General features: G+C 35.3%; 1 protein-coding gene across 6 annotated transcripts in view; it reads right to left on the reverse strand.

The window, feature by feature from the left end:
• The window catches only part of LOC119703008 (sodium channel protein type 1 subunit alpha), an 86,922-nt gene that overhangs the window by 15,584 nt on the left and 51,805 nt on the right, over positions 1-19,533 (reverse strand). For all 6 annotated transcript variants that reach the window (XM_038142040.1, XM_038142038.1, XM_038142037.1 and 3 more), the window contains 7 exons: positions 18,265-18,438; positions 17,299-17,655; positions 16,090-16,572; positions 14,816-14,933; positions 13,201-13,355; positions 10,414-10,587; positions 7,777-7,899 (listed from right to left, as the gene is read on the reverse strand). In XM_038142040.1, the coding sequence (XP_037997968.1) occupies positions 7,777-7,899; positions 10,414-10,587; positions 13,201-13,355; positions 14,816-14,933; positions 16,090-16,572; positions 17,299-17,655; positions 18,265-18,438 (1,584 nt within the window). The remainder of the gene's footprint in view (positions 1-7,776; positions 7,900-10,413; positions 10,588-13,200; positions 13,356-14,815; positions 14,934-16,089; positions 16,573-17,298; positions 17,656-18,264; positions 18,439-19,533) is intronic.

The raw sequence follows: 19,533 nt of genomic DNA on the forward strand, positions 1-19,533 counted from the left end.
GTTTTTTAAGAAAAGAAGAAGAGAAAATTAAAACTTTTAGAAGTTGGTTTCTGTTTGCATTTTTTTCTGTTTGATTTTTCTTCCTCAACAGTGTTGAGCCTTACCCCTATCATATTTATAATGTAAAACTGTATTGTTACACATTGGTCAGATGCTCAGCTGACTGTAAAGTCCTCCTTAGCAAGATATCTTTAATTTCTCCAACACATACAGCTGCAGGTAATTGCCTTAACAGGGTTTTTCTGTTTCACTTTTTTTTATATATATATTTGCTTTGGGAATTAGCTGAGGTATCTCAGGATAACCAGGACATTAACTTAATACATATCCAGGATTGCACCCATACATACACAGACAACACACATAAGTTACAGCAAATGGACAGAAGAAAGGAAAAACCAATTGAAAAGTGAACTAAATGCAGAAAAGAGGTCAATTAGCATTTCATAATGAGTTAATTTAGCAAATAAAAATTGCCATTCTCATCTTGTTGGAAAGGGTCTGTAGAAGGTTAAAAGAATGTTGGCAACTATAGCTGTTATTTTTTGTTTGGTCTTTAAATCTAGGTCAGATATACATGATTCAAAATGCATTTTTTCTTTTAAAAGGGGCTGTTCTCTTGGGCCTATTTTCTGTTACTTCTTGATACAGAATATAATGCCAGTAAATTGGAAAAAGACGTTTGCATAGCTGTTTCTTTGGTATTATAAATTACCTATGCATTTCCTCAAGGCTGGGATGTTGCTGGTCAGGCTGACTTCAGTGAGCAAAGCTGCAAAAGCCCAAGTTGATTCTGCTTGTTCACCTTCCTATAGCTTCAGGTAGGTGGAACAGCAATAAGAACAAGTGAGAAGCAATACCTGATGCCTAAAAAGACAAAGGAGCTCTAAACTATTTTACATTTCAGTCAACATTCATCCAGGGGGGAAAAAAATCATTGTGGGAAACCACATCTCCTCTAGAAGAAAGCAGTATTTCATATATGTACACAATTTTTCATGTTTAAATTTATGCAACATTTATATTCCAATATCAGATTTATATATAAGAGAATTACTGCAATACTAATTGTATATCCTATCTTCTGGCCAATATGATTTTCTGTCAAGGCAAATTAGTAATCCAGCTGTTTTTCATGGCTGCTATTTGTATCTTTCTTTGTTTCCAAAGAAAACAATAAAAACTGGACAAAAAAAAATCAGTTTTACTGCCAGAATCATTCATATGTGTAGAATGAAGACTGTATGAAACACCAGCTTATCCCTGCTGTATGAATAGAATATAAGGAAGCTTGACTAGCTTGACCCCTGCTGTGGGAGACATAGATGAACACATAGTGAGATATAGATGTATTTTAGTTGCCAGGGGAAATATTTTTCATGGATCCTGACATCTCAGCTGCCACAGAATTTCCAGGAATTCCTACATTGGAGCTGAGTAATGGATATATCAGGGCCTCCTGAAATCTGTAAACAAACAAGGAAAAAATTTTAGTAGTACTTATCCACTTTTCCCATAACTTTTGCTGATTCTGTGAAGAAGTTCCTAACTATTTTCCTGGTGCAAACAAGTAGGGAGTTACCATCTTTGGGATGGAAAGGGTGATTACAGGACTCTGTGTGGAACTTTCTACTCAAAATTAAAAAGTACTTTATTTGCCTCCCCTTGGAAGCTATCAACTTTGTAATTTTATGCTTAAATAGGAAAAGTTCCCAAAGACCTGGTAGAGAGAACATTTGCAGTGAGAGATGGAGAAGTGAGCAAGTAGACATTGGTTTGGATTCTTGGTGCAGCACATAGGTAAGACTGCTGGAATGGCAGGAGGTATGCCATGAGTGGACACAAATGTAGGCACAAGTGACAATGGGATCTGCATTTACCACGTGCTCATAGTGAAGGACCTGGAGGACAACACACAAGGAAGTCTGGAAGGCTCTGAAACCACGCTGACTTGACCAAGTGGGTATCAAGTAACAGACAAGTGTATTCTCTTTTAAACTGTAGAAGAGTTGAGGCAAGGAAAGAAAGGACATAGTAACTGTATGTAAACATACAGCAACTATCCCAGGCAGGGGATCAAAAGAGCATCTGAGGCAGACCATGAAGAAATCCCACCCCTTAATCAAAAACATTAACAATCTGATGCTGTAACAAAGGCTTTCTGTTCTCCCTAGTACTGTAAAATTGATGATGGAAACTGCCTTTCTCTGAAGTTAGAGGAGTCTCTTCTACAAGTCATAACACAGCAGAAAGTCAGTGGGATTGGAGGAAACAGTTACGGGGCTTAATTCAGGAGCAGCTAAGTCAGTTGAAGATGTTTGTCACAAAAGCAATGGAGGTAGTGGACCTGAGGGCCAGCAGACACAATAAAAACATAGCCCAGTGCTGAGGATTAAGAGTTACCCTTAGCAGAGGCTCTCGATTTCTGCCATGGTTGTGTGGTGTGAAGTTTGGAGGTGCCCATGAAGGAAGGTAACTGGTGATGCAGCAGAGGAAAAATATTCCCACATAAGATAGCCTGTCTCATCTGAGTGCATGCATGGAGCTGGATTGAAGATGGCTGTTTGGGAGGGAAGGTTTGGTGAGGAGGGAATAGTTTCTCTCAAAGTGAACTTGCAGCTGAGAATGCTAAGCATGTCAGTGTGGGAAAATCCATTTATTATGCTTAGTGTTGTTTGCCTGTTTTGAGGAGTAGAATTCCTTATGTGAATTGTGAAGTATAGAATTCCTTATTCCTTTGTGTAGACATAATACACTCTCACAGACATGCTTGAGCCTCCTCTGGGAGACAGAGAGCTCATAAAAGCACAGCCTTGTGATAAACTGTGCATGCACCAAGCCCTTTCATATACTGGGGCAGACTGCAGGCCCTGCTGTCCCCACGAGGATGAAGTAACTCTAAGGGAGCTTGTGTCCCCGTGTGTCTCTGCCTCCCAGCATTGTTGGCAAGGTAATGAAATAAGTTTACTCTTTGCATCTGAGCTGTGTTTTGCTGGTCTCCCTGGTTACCTGTGGATTCACACAATGGGTATCTAAGGATAAAAGTTCTTTAGAGTGAAAGGATAAAGTATATGTACTTTGCCACAGCACTACTGGAGATGGGAATTTTACTCACAGATAATAATGAAAATTTATCCCTTTTTATCAATGTTTACATCAGGTGATAAACATATGTGATATTGCAGTCGAGCAGATGAGGACAGAACAGGAAAGGAAGAACAAGAGAGAAGGAACTGAGAGAGAGATTGCAATAATTCTTTTACCTCAAAACTAGAAATTTTGTCATTGAATAGCTTGGAGTGGTACCCTGGGAGGAAGCATGCTGCATGTGCTTGGTGATCAGCTATGAACTGGCTGTAGAGGCAACAGTAAATGAAAATTAGGTATGTCTGTGAGAGAAACTTCAACCTACTTGACATGATCCAAGTAATGGTTACGGAGGAACTAGGAGAAATTTTAGATTCTAAGAACCTAAAAATGTAGAATAAGTAATTAAAACTGTCTCATTTTCAATCAATTACTCCTATTTTGTCTCAATGGATTTTTTGCAAGAAACTAATTTTCGTAAGTTTGTCCCACAAATGGAAATCAGAGTGGTACACCATGCACTGTGTTGATAGGAATGTATGATCTAAAATCCACTAACTACATGCTATTATTCCAATGTTTACCTGACAAAGAAAAGAAAAGAAAAGAAAAAGAAAAGAAAAGAAAATCCCAACCCAAACACCCCCCCACCAAAATGAAAATCAAATCCATCCCCCAAATGAAAAAATTAAACAACAAACCTCCCTAAAACCCCCTATATAATGTAAGAATTTCCATTAACCCAACTTAAAGCTGTTGTCCTGTTGCCATTTTTGCACATCTGAGAAAAGTCTGGCTCTGTCTCTTAATATATAACATTTTATATATTATATATTGTGTGTACACACTTGGAGTGATTTACTTAATGTAACATATAGGGTGTTCTAAATTACTGCAATTATATAAATATCTGTAGTTGTGACTATTCAGATCATAGTATTTTGGAGTGTGTTTAATGTATTAAGAGTAATATTCAAAATTTTCTTCAGGTTATTTTGAGTATATTCGGTATAAATTGAGTAATAGGGTAAAGCATAGATCTTTCCAAAACAATATAAAAGCCAGATTCAAATTTTTAAAGGAAGCCAATTTTTATCTCAGTTAAAAAAAGCAACAAAAAAATCTTAAAATAGCTGGGGAAAACACTCATTTGCTCATTTTCATGTTTTTTCTTCAATATTGAAATTTCAAAGAATTATTTCCAATTATTTAAAGCAATTGAGGAGCAGTGGAGGATGAATATATAGAATCTACTTTTACTGGTACTGGGATTTGCAGATGAGAATGTTTCTCTTCCTAACCCTTAATTTACAATGTAGTGATTAGTCAGACTCATTAAGGGTAGAAAAGGGGGAAATACTGTACCCACAATAGAGGTAAGGGGAGGAACCAGTGGTCCACCCCATCCAAGCTGAAACGTATCCTATATGAAATAGAAATATATAGCCTGTTATTAGTTGCGAATCTGTAATGACAGACACTTGATGCTATGTTTTATAACTCAATTATATGAGAAATGTTTCTTTCATACTAATGAAGTTTTGAGTACTCTTGAAAATGCCTCATTGCCACTTTCCTGGTAAGGGAATCTAAGGAATAGCCATTGAATTTTAGAGACGATTTAAGACATCAAATACTCTAATTTAGATTTAAAAAGTTATGAAATTGGACTGGAAATTTGAAATACAGTAAATGTTTAAAGCCATCAGCCAGAAATATGCATAAGGCATGCAAAACTGAAAGTGCAAGTGGATTTCAGATTGTTTGCTGCCTTCTACTATTTCTCTAATAAATCAAGCACGGCATGACATGCTTTATTTTGTGAAGTTAGACACAAATGCATGCTTTATTGTCACTTAATTCTCTAACTCAGCAAAGCAAATGTACTCCGTATTCTACATTTTCAAGTAGCATACCAATTCAGAACTAGCGCAAAAGCATTATACTGCCAGTACTAAAAAGCTAAATAAAAAGCAATGGGTATATTCAAATCTCAGTTTGCAGCTACTTCTTCTTAGTACATACACTAATTGAGATGAGAATATAAACCCTAAGACAGAAATTTAAATTAAATTAAAGCAATCCTTTACTTTGCCTTCCAGCGTCTGGGTGGAGTTGGTTTTGAGATTCAATATAGAAAGTATTAAAATTTCTCAAAATTCAGTATACTAGCAGATATTCTAAATGGCTTTAATATGGCAGAATTCACTTCTGTGCTTAAGGCAAGCACAAGCTATGAATCGCGTGTAACCTCTTTTGGTGCAAGTGATTCATATATCTTATACTCCCTTTGGAAAGAAAATTATGAAACAGCATAATTATAAAATTAATTGTAACTAAAGAGTATAGATGAAGACTTAAGAATGTAACTTAAAATCTGAAGTGTGTTTCATATTTAGGCATAACAGAATAGTCGTTAGGATGTTCTGACAGTGTGAAATGCCAAACTCTTCCAATTCACCAGAATGAAAAACTTATTTAAGTGAAACATTGATTGAATTAAAGTAGTTGAGTACTTGGCAAATTGTTTTACAAAATTATGCAGACCTTCTTATATCCACAGCCTCTTTTGGAATACTTCAGATATTTTACATTTTCAGTGCAAAATTTGCAGTTTTGAGCATGGGAGCATGAGTAAACATTAAAATGTAAATACATGCTGAATAAAAACTGTTTTATCACAGCTCAGTGTAGGTATGAGCAATATAAGAAAGGCAAAAGGGCTGCTTTATCTTTACTTTCTGCAGACAGAAAAAGATTCTCTTTTTATGAATTCTTCTGAAATGAACTCGGTTTCTGAGAAGACTTCAATTTGACTATAGTCTTATGAGCTGGTCAATTATTTATTATTTGAATCTTTTTACTGTTTGTGAGTCATTCATAAAGTAATGCCAACAACTGTCAGTGAGCTGTTTTGAATACTTGCCAAGTGCTGTGGAAAAAACCCACTATTTCAGAAGTGCAAGTAGTAACTATAAGGCCTCCATATATTTGGCCAGTCAAATCTGCTAAGTGACTGGAATCAGGCACTTCATTGACTGTCATTAATATTGGAGGATAGAGCTGAAGCCTATTTGCTTTTCCAAGCTGCTCTGTGATTCCTAAGCAGTAAATTGCTCATGAATTATTCATGTTGTGTAGCTGAAATTCTATCATATGATTGGGCTCCTGGCAGAATTTCATAGTTATTCAGCAAGCAGTAGGGGAAAGTAGTAAATAGATTTCAAATAACAGGTGCCTTAATAACAGCTTCTTTATGCATGAATATCCTAAATCTTGTAAGTGGAAAATTTACTAAGGTGATTATGTAAAGATATAGAAAAAATGAATTAAACATTTGGCAATCAATTTTAACATCTTTTTAGAAATGGTCTTTCCTTCCAATATCATTTTAATAGCTGCATTTTTTTTCCTCCCTGCATAATATCTGTACTGGTCTCCCAGTCCTCCTGCAGCTGACCAGAACATCATTAAAAACATAATGCTGACAGCAGTTTCCCAACATTTCTCTGCACAAAACCACATACATTTATCTGAATGTTCATGAACAGTATGTACAAAGAAAGACAAAGAGAAAATGGCTAAATCAAATAGTTGCATATTCTGTGGTACTTGACCAGCTCTTACCCTGCTGAATATCACTTCATGAGTTTCATATAAGGCGAAAACTGTTAAAAGTCAATATGCTGCATGAAGCTGAAATTTATTAATTCAGTAATTATTGGTTAGCAATGTATTTTTTGCTGCCTTCTGAAGTGGAGATAGGTGGTCTGCTAAATACAATTTCAGGAAAAGAACTTGAAGCCTCAGTTTGACTTCATTAATCTTAGACTTTTTCTAAAGATTTTGCATTGTTTCCTCTTATGTTTCCATGACGCAGGAAAAAGCATTCTCTTCAAGCATATTTCATTGACATGCATATAGAGTTAGTTTGTATTCAGTGGCTTTACGGAACAGAAGGTATAAACAAATGAAAAAATAAGTCAAAATGCCTTCTTGAGTGAGATGAATAGTAAGCAGGGCCTCTACATTACTCAGAGTAGCAAGAAATAACTTTCTATACATTGTATTGAATATTGAATAGAGATTAGTTGAAGTATAAGAAGCATTTACCTTACAAAATGAACTTTATAGAGGACTCAAATAACGTGATTTGCTTTTTAAGTCAGCCAAACTCAGAAATAGATTTAAACCACTAGCAAATATGAATGTATCTGTAATATCATCTAATGAAATTCAATGGGGTTAGATTAAAGGAGGTTTATAAAATATAATGAAAAATGAAGAAGTTCAATTTCTAGGAGAAAATATCTTTGTTAACTAATGCTAAATTAGATTCCTGTATAAATATTTTGATATATTTATCAGTAAAGAAATCAATACAATTGTGTTACGTTTTATTTATTATTAGCACTCTGCTAAGAGAGTTCATAGTTGGCAATTTCAAAAACTCATATGAAAAACTCCTGAGATTGGCTAGAAAGTAAAGTAACCTTAATGAATATAAGTTCTATGTGCTAACTGTATATGGATTTAGGTGAATGGATGAAGCTTTTTGCTTATCTGTTAGTAAAAGATATGCAATAAAAAGATAGGGCAGCCTTTCTGCATGGACTTGTCATTCCTTGTTGTGCATGCATGTATTCTTTCTATGCATGCATAGTTTCAGACACTTTCACGTTGTCTTACCCTCATGCCTTCAAATCGTGACAAAGCTCTTAGAGGTCTCAAAGCTCTTAGTGTCCTAAGGGACTTAATGGCACCAAGTTCAGAGTAACCCAATGCATTTGCTGTTAAGCTAACCAAAGAGACCTATATGAAAACAGGAAAGTAACAATTATTATGTGGTACATTCTACTTTACATACCATAGATGTGAGATATACACTTCGTTAGAAGAGTCTAATTTTGGATCACTTTCTTCAGGAATAGGGAGTCTTTCAAGTTAAAAAAAAAAAAAAAAGAAGAAAGAAGCAATATGAAAGGTGAATAGGTAAGCAAACAAACAAAAATATCATAAGATAACTAAAATCTGGAAACATTAGTACTTCTGAATGTCATCCTTTGCTACTGATCTGAGGACATTTAAAACCACAAAACCTGAATTATATTAATCTCTCCTTTTTACCAATTTAAATATTGGTCACATTTTTTCTTTGTTTTACAATACTGTTGGGATCAGTAATTGTGGTTGATAATGTCATTTCATTGCTCACAACTGAAAGGGAAGTGATTGAATTTTGTGCTGAGCTACACATGGGTCACAGAACAACATTGCTCCTCTGAAAATTGGTAAAAAGGATTATTTTTGCTATAGGCAGTTATACTGACTAATCCTTTTGCCTGACTGCTGAAATTATGAACTTTACAAGCTGAAATTAACCTGGACTATGCTGTTTCTAAGACCTTAGAAGAACAATTCCATTGGTGGAAGATTTTGACAGGCCTTTAAATATTCCATGTCCCTACATTACCTCAGTGCAAAATACCACATTCTCCACATTTGCTGTGGCTCCTGTCCAAAATATTACTTTCTGTTTGTTTCCCATTTCCCCTAAATCTTCCCTTATTATGCTGTTCTAATTCCTTAACTATTTATTGGGCCAAAAATAGCATAATGTTCTCATATACTCTTTCATTATAAAGAACAATGTATCAGGTAAAGAAAATTATAGGACTGTGCTCATGGTTAAAAACAAGCACTATATGTGCAATTCTTACTTTTAAAAGTTAATAGCTTTTCTGAACTTTTCAGCTGCTCTAGCAACCACAAAACTTGGTTCTTTTGAAATCTAAATTTCTTTTTTCCAGGACATTCATCATATTACTAAAAACTTTCAAGTTGCCATAATCTAAAGGAAAACTAAAGAAAATATCCACGTGTGTAAATCCAGCATATATCATGAACCAATTCAGACACTTGAATATGTACTATACCTTCATATAATGATGCATTCACATTTTCACATTCACAAGATGGCTGTTTGGGATAGTATGATTTAAATAAGGTCAAATATTAGAGAAAATTAGTTTTAAAAATGAACAGCTGCTTCTGCTTGCATGCTTGTTCAAGCTTTTTTGTTGCAGGTGTCACTTAGGTATCCATTTTGAGAATTTCAATACTAAAGAGCAAAGTGTTTTCTGAGAGAGGGTACTTTCTTTGTATGAAACATGGCTATCTGTAGCTGTATATCTGGAGTTGAATACTCAATATATTTAAACCACAATGTACATGAATCAAAAATGTTGTAAACACCAATAAAAAAGAACCAAACCAAGATAAAACCAACAAACTGAAGGAAATTAATTGTTCTGATGCTCTGATTAGCCCTTGTATGATGGGAACACATTGAGAAAGTGTTGGATTTTTGGCAATATTTTGGGACAATAAATTCTTATAAAGGTCTCTTTTTGTCTATTCATTGTTCATTTCTAAGTCATTGAAACCAGGACAAAAAGAATCTTAATTTTAAAACTGAGCTTGTTCCGTACTTGGTTTTTGTATATGTTTTACCAGAAATAAGTGTCTTGAAAATATAGTGACTGGTTCTGGTTTTGTACCTCTGTAGAACATAGTATTTGAGGTTCACCCACAGAAATTCATGAGCTGTAGAAACAGTAAACATTCCTGCACACTGGAGGTTTTTCCCCAGGGAGTATACTTAGGATATTCTTAAATGCTCCGTAACTGTATCAATGCATCAAGAAATGTTCTCTCCCATCTCACAGCACAGTACTGTAGAGCTAGAACTATGAGATAACCCTTGCAGCAAAGATTTCCAACATGCCTGTTAAGACTGCAAGCTCAGTAGTACTTATTGGACTTCAATACTAATGAAACCACACTTCCAGGGCTAGAGATATATCTTGCTTTCCTAGTGGAGCCCTAATTTATCCATATGCCAGAATTTGTGGACATGCTGTTCATTTCCTTGCCAGAGGGGTTTTGATTCAGATGGTTGTCTGATATCTGGTGGATCAGACACACATCTGAATGCTGGGTTCAACCTAGACCACAGCAGGAGGAATGATGGGTCTGAAGGTGGGAGGAAACAGCCCAGGCCAAAATGCAAGGTAGGATGACCTCTTTCAACAGCAGTGTTGGGATAAACCCCCCAGCTGCCTGGGGGCTCCATGCGAGGTCCTTCTGTTCAGCAGGAGGAATTCCAGTCTCTCTTAACACAGCAAGGCAATTTTCCCAGCTACCTTACTTTTCAAATTGAAAAATAAACTAGTTGGCATTAATAGATATTATGGCTGCAGAGAAAGTAAGTTTAAAAATTACCAGATAAATATAAAAGTGTCACCTAGGAAATGCACTACATACATCGACAATCAGGAAGTCCAGCCAGCACCAGGCATTGGTAAAATATGTTTGGTAGCCATAGGCCACCCACTTCAGCAGCATTTCCAGAATGAAGATGTAAGTGAAGACCTTGTCAGCATATTCCAGCATGGTCTTGATAGTTTTACGTTGTTCAATATATATGTCTTCAAAAGCCTGTGAGTATAAACATTCAAAGATAGGTTATTTTTTGTTACTGCACATGCTTCAGGTCTTAACACAACAAACGAAAAAAGGCAACAAAAAAAAGGCAACAATATTGAAGAAATGGCAAGGACATGTCATTTCTATCTAATGCTTCTTTTTCTGGTAACTCAAAATATATTTGTTTTTTCCCTATGGAAATATATTTTCCATCTCACAGGAAGAAGAAGCAGATATTACACAGCAACCACTACACTGGTCAGGGATTTCAAAAAATGTATTTATTTATTTATTGCTGATAGTGAATTATTCTTCTCAGATCATATTGCATATTGACAAATAGAATTGATTCTGCCAAGTGTTGTGCCTGAACTGAATTCTGCTCAGATCATTTGGCTTGTATGTAGGTAGATCCAACTACAAAGTCCAGGGCCATAGCTGTACAATTTTGAGGATAATGACAACACAAGCTACTTTTTGTTTTTAAGTCCTCTGGCTTGCTAAAAAATTTAAGTTATAAATCTTAAAATAAGTTCTTCCTTTCTTAAAAAAGTAATTATTTATCTTCAATCAATTACCTGCTTTATTATTCACATTTTATGAAATACATAGCATTTCTGAGCTCCTTGCAATGTTATTTACGCTTTTTGTGTTCTCATTTTTAGACAATTGAAAAAACAAATAGCTCCTGCTTTTCATATATTTTTTTCCCTTTAATTGCTTTCAAATTTCAATTATGCTATTATTTCTTATGGAGACTGACTGATTTTATCAGGCTGGAAGAACTGGAATGATCTCCTAGCTTGCAAAGATTTGGATATTTTTTGATACTAACATTCATTTTTACTCAGCCTGCTTTTGAACCACTTGACATCTGTCAGTTGAAATGAATAGTGTTTGTATATCAGACATCAAGCTAAGATCTGTGTAATTCTGGTTACTCGCATCAGGCACTGTGGTACCTGACACTCCTGTATGCACGAGAACTGGGAATTCAGCACTTGCCATTTCCTTGGTTCAGGTGGGGGATGCCAGGGGCTGAGTGAGCAGCGCTCCTGGCAGGGAAATGTGTCTGCTCCCTGCCGGAGCCTGGGGAGAGCCTGCCCTGCCTGCTGCATTTCCTGGCCGTGATAACAGTGAGATTTGTCTGCAGCATGGCCTTGGGGTGAATATGGGATGCAGAGCTGGTAGGTACAAAGAGACCCTTTCACTATCGCAACGGACTTTAAAGGGAGAGCAGAGTCTCACATCGACAGAGGCTTGGGCCAATCCATGGGATTGGTCTTTGAAACGTTTTCACAAAATAAAGGGTCTTTGCATGACACACCTTAGGCTCACAAGCATGAGGTATTAACACCGTGGGATCTTGTCTCACACTTCCTCTAAATATAGTAATAGAAATTCACCTTTTTCAGATCTCCTTCCACTACTTTTCTCATGTAAATTTCTTGTCACTGAAGATTTTCTCCAGTGAGTTGTATGAACCAAAATTCAATGGAGTAAACTTGATCTTATTTAGAGGATTTTAAATGACAGGGAAGGTGTCTCATGGCATTGTATAAAAGTTGTTTTTCTAATGATTGTGTCAAAATTAGACCAAACAAAAGCAGAATAATTCTTAGAGATGTAGCTGAAACTAGTGGTAGGTATTATCATAAACTGCTAACAGTATTAACAGTATTTTAAAGCGTTGGCAGTCTAATGAGCTAATGGTCTAATGAGCTTATAATACAATTTTGAAACACAATTTTGTTTATTATGTAGGAGTTAAGTAATTTGCCAGAGGGTAATTAAATCTGTCACGGAAGATGCTAGATATGCTCTGCATTATTTGCATATATAGTTTGCCTAAGAAACATCACCTCAGTGTATTTATACAGGCTCACTTTAATTTTAAAATTCATCAAAAATTTCTTTATTTTTCAACATTATTTTTATTTTTGAAAAAACATATTACTGTTAGGGTTTATTTAATTTATTGTTATAGATTTTTATTATGGTTGGCTTCCTTTTATTCTGCCCTTGCATGGTTGTTAGAGCAAATTCATGTTTTTGCAGATGTCCCTTCAGTCTACATGAGTAAATAGAAGCTGAATTCTAAGTCTAAATAATCAATTCTTATTCTTAGAAAGGAATTAAAAACTCCCAGGCAGTCTTAGCTTTTTTTTTTTTGCTGTTCTAGCACACAGCATTTATAGGACTGCATATAAGCCAGCCCTGGCCCTTGCAAGGTGTTTCGAACTGTTTATGCCATTATGGTTCCAAACACTCAACAGTGACAGTCTTTTTCCCTTAGCTACGTCAGTAAACAGCAGAGAAAGGAGAGAGCACACTCAAATAAGAAAGTTTAGCATGTTCTCTTCTTCACATGTGGTTTCTCTCTGCCTGAGGCATATCACTGCCACTTCCAGGAACGGAGGTAGGGTCTCTCTAATCACTGATGTCTGTTCATTTTTCTACATGTTGTCAAGAAGAGACTGTTTTTGCTGTTTTTCCCAAGGCCTGAATAAAATTTAGTCCTACCATTTGAAGACATGGAATTGTGTTAAGTTAAAGCAGTGTTAGAAGAGACAATTTTAAGGACTTTTCTGACAACATGGAAACATTTTGTTCATGTTTACTTACCAGAGCTCCACTACTGAGGAGAATCATAAAAACAATGAAAGTCTCAAACCAGTTGTGTTCAACAATCCTGAAGCAGGTTTTTCTAAGGTTCCACCACTGCTTTCCTCTCCCTTCTTCTATACTTACTTGACAGCACTTGAACCTTCTTACACAGCCTTTAGAACGTTGTATATAATGAGAGGAGGAAAACAAGGAGAGAATTTGTTGAGTTGGATTAATTGTGGTTATGCATTCTGTTAATGATGCAATGCTATCTTTACTGTGCTAGTTAGTAAAAACCCAATAGATTTTTACCTAGATAACCTTATTTTTCCTCAAAGAAAAAAAAAAACCAAAAAACATTGAAACAACTTGATTTTTCAGTTAAATGAATGAACAAGTGAGAAGAATGCATTTCTCATTTATCAAGAAGTGCTCAATAGCTCAATACATTGCGCACGAAAAGATAAAAGTCCATCAAACACAAAGCCAAATTACAGAATACAAAATAAGAGTTAAAATTTACAAACTCATCCAAATGTCAGGTAGGTTGATGTAGTAAGATATGAGCAAATTATATTAAACTGTACCTTCTTTTGTTCAGGATACTCAATTCAGACAATGTTGATTGTTAATTTTCATTGAATGAAAAAATTTCAAGCCTCTTGTCTGGGTTCTGAGCTTTTCAGTACCAGCTAATTTCTCTAACTTCTGCCCCAAATTTATTTTACACTTTTATGATTTAGCTGCTGAATTTTATGGAGAAAAATACTAGTAATAAATAATGGTATTTTCCATGACCAATCCTAGACTGTTACAGTACTACCTCTTACGTTCAATGCAAATTTCTAAAGAATGATCTGTTATCATGTCCAGAAGTAATTCAACCAGACAATAGCATTTATTCTCCAATACCTAAACCTAACTTTTGTTTACAGATAACAAAAATGGCATTTGTATCCATATATTACTGTTTGAAAAAGTATTTCTTTCTCCACCTCCTTCACATGCACACATCCATGAGGTTTCTCCCAAGGAAATGCCATTGGAAAAACATTTATGACCAGATTGGAGTTTTATTGAATTGTGGGCCAATAGAAGGAAGAATGAAAGATGAAGGAGTCCACCAGGTTAGACTGTTCTTTCTCCAGGTGGCATACAAGGCTCTTCCTTCTCCTTTTGCCAATTTGTAGAAGATTCATTTAGCATTTTTCAGAGGACCATCTAGGTGCAGTTCCTATTCATTACTAAACAGCTATTGTAGTAATGTCTACTTTATAAAGCACTTAGATATCTGTGAAGAATATTTTTAAACAGTGTGTTTATTATCTGTAACTAAAGTCTGAAAGTATGGTAACATACTAAAACAAAACTTTCGATACCATATTTTTCTTATTTTAAAAATTGACATACATTTTCAATAAAATGTTTTCTTACCTGTTTATCCAATACATAGTTTAATTGTGGGATCAGTTTCCTTGTAATATATTACGGACTAAAAGTACTACTGCTAATAATCAGAGCTTAAACACTAAAAAAAGGGTAATATGATTCGTAAATCTTAACACTTCACTTACATAGAAAATGGTCCTGTAATTCTATTAATAATTATTACTAGTGCTTTTCTCCCAAATACCTTCTGTGAAGCAGGCCTCTGGCTCCTGGGCTTCTTCAGGTTCAGCTTCTGGTTGTTCTTCTGCAGGAAGTCCAATATCAACTGTGCTGCCTTCAGATGAACTGGATGAGTTTAATTTCTGTAAAGGAAAGAAGCATCACAAATGAACAGTAAATCATTTAAAGGCAAATATTATTTGATTCTGGAATAAGTAAATTAGGCAATGTTTTTGAATGTTCTAGAATGCAACATAAGTAAATGGTTGATAAACATCTGAGAAATTTATACAGTCTGGTTTTCCTCCTATACTCTATCAATCTATTAAATAGAAGGTGTTTCAGTAACAGATCAGACTTCAAATAAGGTTGTTCTTTAAACTGAAAAATGTGGGTAATGCTAAATATGAGAGGATTTATGACCACAACAAGCAATAAGTAATAATGATCTCTTGACCTAAATAGAAATAATGAAGCTTAAAAAAACATACAGGAATTTGTAGTGTCTACTGAAAATCAGGTAAGAGGCTAAAAATAACTACAAAAATGAGTTGGGAGCTCAGAGGAAGGAGGAAAAAAAGCAGAGAGGGCCATACTTTAGGGGTTAGTAAATCCAGATTAAAATTGCTGAAAGTCTAGCTCAGAGTGAAGCAGAATCTGCATACAATAAGGCTGAGGTAGTTTAAGCCCACAAAAAAACCAGATTGTGTTTTATCAACAAATTTTCGACAACATGATGAGTATAAAGAGAGTGAGGCATAAGCTGGAAACCAAATTAAAAAAAAAAAAAAGAAAAAAAAAAGAAGATTGCACTTAAGCTAATTCTCATCCTAAAAATCCAAAACCTGTTGTAACACATTTTCCAGTTTATATATGCTTTTTCAAGAAGCAGAGAGAAGATGTATGGTACTCCTCATGGGACTCTTTTCACAGAAGGCAAACAAAAATTTCTGGTGGAATAACACTGGCTAAGGCACTGTCCCCTACAAGTTGTTATAAATACCATGTGGGCCATGCATAGGTTTTATGGATTAGTTGAGTCTCCCATTACATGGCCTCTTATCCCCTCTAGGAGGCTAAAAGTTTTTAACTCTTTCTCACACTTCTGTTCATCAAGAATTAAGTCCTCCTTTATACACTCATTTATGCCTCTCTACAAAGAAATGTCAAAATAAATGATTAAGAATTGAATACACTGGCTTATGAGAAGTAAAACAAAACAACCTAAACAATCAAACAAAATCCCACATAACAAAGACCCACAAAAGATCAGAGAGAATGCAAAAAATATCTAAATACCTCTTTGCTTTCTTCCAGGTCTGATTCACTACTAAATTCTTCTGTGTTTAGATTTTCAAAGTCGGATTCACCCACAGCAATGGGCACTGTCACAGTGAGGCTTGGGTTGTTTATGAATGACATGTAATCACTCTCATCAATTATGTATTTTTCCACACTGCTGCCTGTGCCTATACCACTGGTGGTTCCATTTGCATCTTTAATGTAGTCATGGTCCTTGCTTAGTTCCACGGTTGTATGGTTAGAAATACAGCTATTTTTGTTGTTTAAATCTTCAAGTGGCTTGATTTCATCTAAAGCTTTCTGTTTTTTAACAAAAGCTTTTTGGATGAATTCACGTGCTTTTCTCTTCACATAATCTATGCCTTTCTGCATTCTGGCCACAGCAATCTGGAGATTGTTCATTTCATTATCGTCATCTGTCACAGCAAGGTTGTCTGCACTAAATGAGCTCAAGAGCAAGGCCAAAAATAAGTTCAGTACCTGCAGAAAGATTAAAAAAAAAGATGTTCTAGAGTTTATTTTTTAAAATAACATTTATTTTATTTAAAAATGTCCTATTTTTGACATCAAAGACTAAAATCCCAATAATTCACCATAACCAAAAAAGTACCCTCAAAAATTTTTCTCTTCTCCATAAAAACCAAGCTTATTTCACTTAGCATAGGTCCTGCTCACTGTTCAGAAATATTTGTACAACTGACAAATATCTGTAAATGTGTAAATGTGTAAATGTGTAAATGCTGAATTCCCCACAGTATGTAAATATTTTGGTGTCAAAGCTTATAATCTAAAAATGGAGCTGTCAGATTTGCTGTTCAGCATCATTAAAAAGTTTAATTTAGCCCATCACACAACAGAAATTAGATTATTCAGGTGACTAACCATACGGTATAAATAATTTAAAAACCACAGCAAATTGTTTATAAAGAGCCCATAAACTAAAATTATTTGGAGCACAAAATATTTTCAAAGGGCCAAAAGAGAAATTAGTCACATTCTTAAGTGCCCACTCTGACATTCTTAGGATTTTGACATGGCAGAATATTTTGTTCTCTATCCAAAAAAGCTCTTAAGCTTAACTTTAAGCATTTCTTGAAACCACCTGCTAAAGTACTTTGTTGAAGCAGAGCCAGAGCACTTAGTTCACTTCAGGACTGTGACCACTCTCTTGCCAAATGATTTTTTGTTAACACTTTGATTACATACCACCAGGTTTCCAATCACCATGACCATCATGAAGACTGTAAGGCACATGGCTTGGCCAGCAACCTCCATGCAGTCCCACATGGTTTCTATCCATTCTCCACACAGCACTCGGAATACAATCAGGAAAGAGTGGAAGAAATCTTGCATGTGCCAGCGAGGGAGCACACAGTCACTTGCAATTTTGCAGACACATTCCTTGTAGTTTTTCCCAAAGAGCTGCATCCCAACCACAGCAAAAATGAACACGATGATGGCCAGCACCAGGGTCAGATTCCCCAGCGCCCCCACGGAATTACCAATGATTTTTATCAACATATTTAGTGTTGGCCAGGATTTTGCCAATTTGAAAACTCGCAACTGGAAGGAAAGAAAAATATTGTTAGGAGAACCAGAAAGATACAAGGATATTTTGAAGTTAATGTGTGGAAGAATATTGCTGCAAAATATGCCTTTAGTTGGATTGTTCAGAGGGTATCATCTTGTCTAAAAGCATTAAGATGGAAGTTTCCCTCAAGAAAAATTTGTAAAATTGTTATTTGATATTCTCAAAGCACAGCTTTTACTAAATGCCAAAGAAGCTACTGATTTGAACTTAAATTCTAGGGTTAACCTGTTAAAGTAATCTGGACAATTTTTCAAATAGTATTTGTAGAGATCTGTTCCTGTTATGCCAATCAGAGCATAATACCTGTAGTGAGTCAATTTATTTCTGCATAGTGGGATGTTTCAAGTGAGTATATACAATAGATACTTTGGAAATAGGCCCAGGGCACCCACTGCTATCTGTCTGAATCTCTATCAATTTCCACTGAAGACTGTAAGATACCACAATTAGTAAGAATTTGTGCTAATGAAACTGTCCTCAGGATCAGTATCATGGCAAACATCAAGGAAATTTTTAAGACAAAAATAAAATTATTTTAATGAAGCCTCATTGAAAAATCAGTACAATTGAAGTGTATTTACCAATCTGAATGATCGAAGAACAGATAGTCCTTCCACATCCGCAAGACCAAGTTCAACCAAGCTAAGGGTTACAATAAAGCCATCAAAAATATTCCAGCCTTCCTGGAAATAATAGTAAGGATCCATTGCAATTATCTTGAGAAACATTTCTGCTGTGAAGATTCCAGTGAAGACCTGAGTTCAAAGGGCAGTTTGTTATTTCAAGGTGAAACATAATACTCCAGATCTAATTTAATTTAAACTATGTCTTATCCAAAAGCAATACTTAAAAATAGTTACATTTACTGTTGTGATTTATTATGCCCATCTTCCCTTAACAAGTGTCAGAAAATCAGGTAATTTTTCTATTAATTAAATTTTATACTAAGCAAATTACATAAACTTCTGTTTTATGACATTTAAAATCCTATATCAACTTTCTAAGGATATAGACTTTCTCATGTGCTGTATAATGTCCCAGATTTGATTTTCAGAACATAAACCAGAATGCTTTCCAAGAAATTATATGGTATAGTGCTTTCTTGGTATACAAATTACAAATTAGGCCAAATCTAAGACTGCAGGGGGGCAGCTTCTTGCCTGCTATGACCTGCCTATAATTCAGTTCAACAGAGCTGTGATTATTTATACTAGATGAATAAATGGTATATTATCATGTACCTCACTTGATACAGCAACTGAGATACATTATGATGTTCTGATACACGACAGTTTCCTGAAGCTGAATAACTTCTACTTGGGTGTGCCCAGAAATAGCAGCAAAGTTGGTTGGCTCAGACACTTCAATGTCAGGAATAAAAAAGCATTTAAGAATGCATTTTAAACAAAGTGCTGCTGATAGTGGTTTCTCATCATGAGCTTCTATGCTGAATGAAGTAGGAATTTATATTTAAGACCCACCAAAGTAATAAGCCTGAGTAGCTTTGAGAGAAGTCTTGGGAGAATTTCTTCTAGGATAGTAATGTACTAAAGTCACTGTTAAAAACTGCTTGAGCCCTGCTCTGACAGGTTTTCTGGTTTTGGATTTTTTTTTCTGGTTTTGATAACCCATTTTTCAGCAAGCTGAAAAGAAAATAGGACAGCAAAACAGAATAATCTAAGTGGGATAATCAGGAGACAGGAAAGAAGTCTGACTTGCTTTGCTTAGGAACACCAATACTCAAGATAGATTGTTACAGCCTTTAAATATACTCTAGTTACAAACACCAGAGAGGGAAAGGTTACCAAATTTTAAGATGCAGGAGTGGAACCCCTGAGAAAGACAAAGGA

The sequence above is a fragment of the Motacilla alba genome, chromosome 7 (genome assembly GCF_015832195.1).
Source record: "Motacilla alba alba isolate MOTALB_02 chromosome 7, Motacilla_alba_V1.0_pri, whole genome shotgun sequence".
In the NCBI taxonomy this organism is placed as follows: Eukaryota; Metazoa; Chordata; class Aves; order Passeriformes; family Motacillidae; genus Motacilla; species Motacilla alba.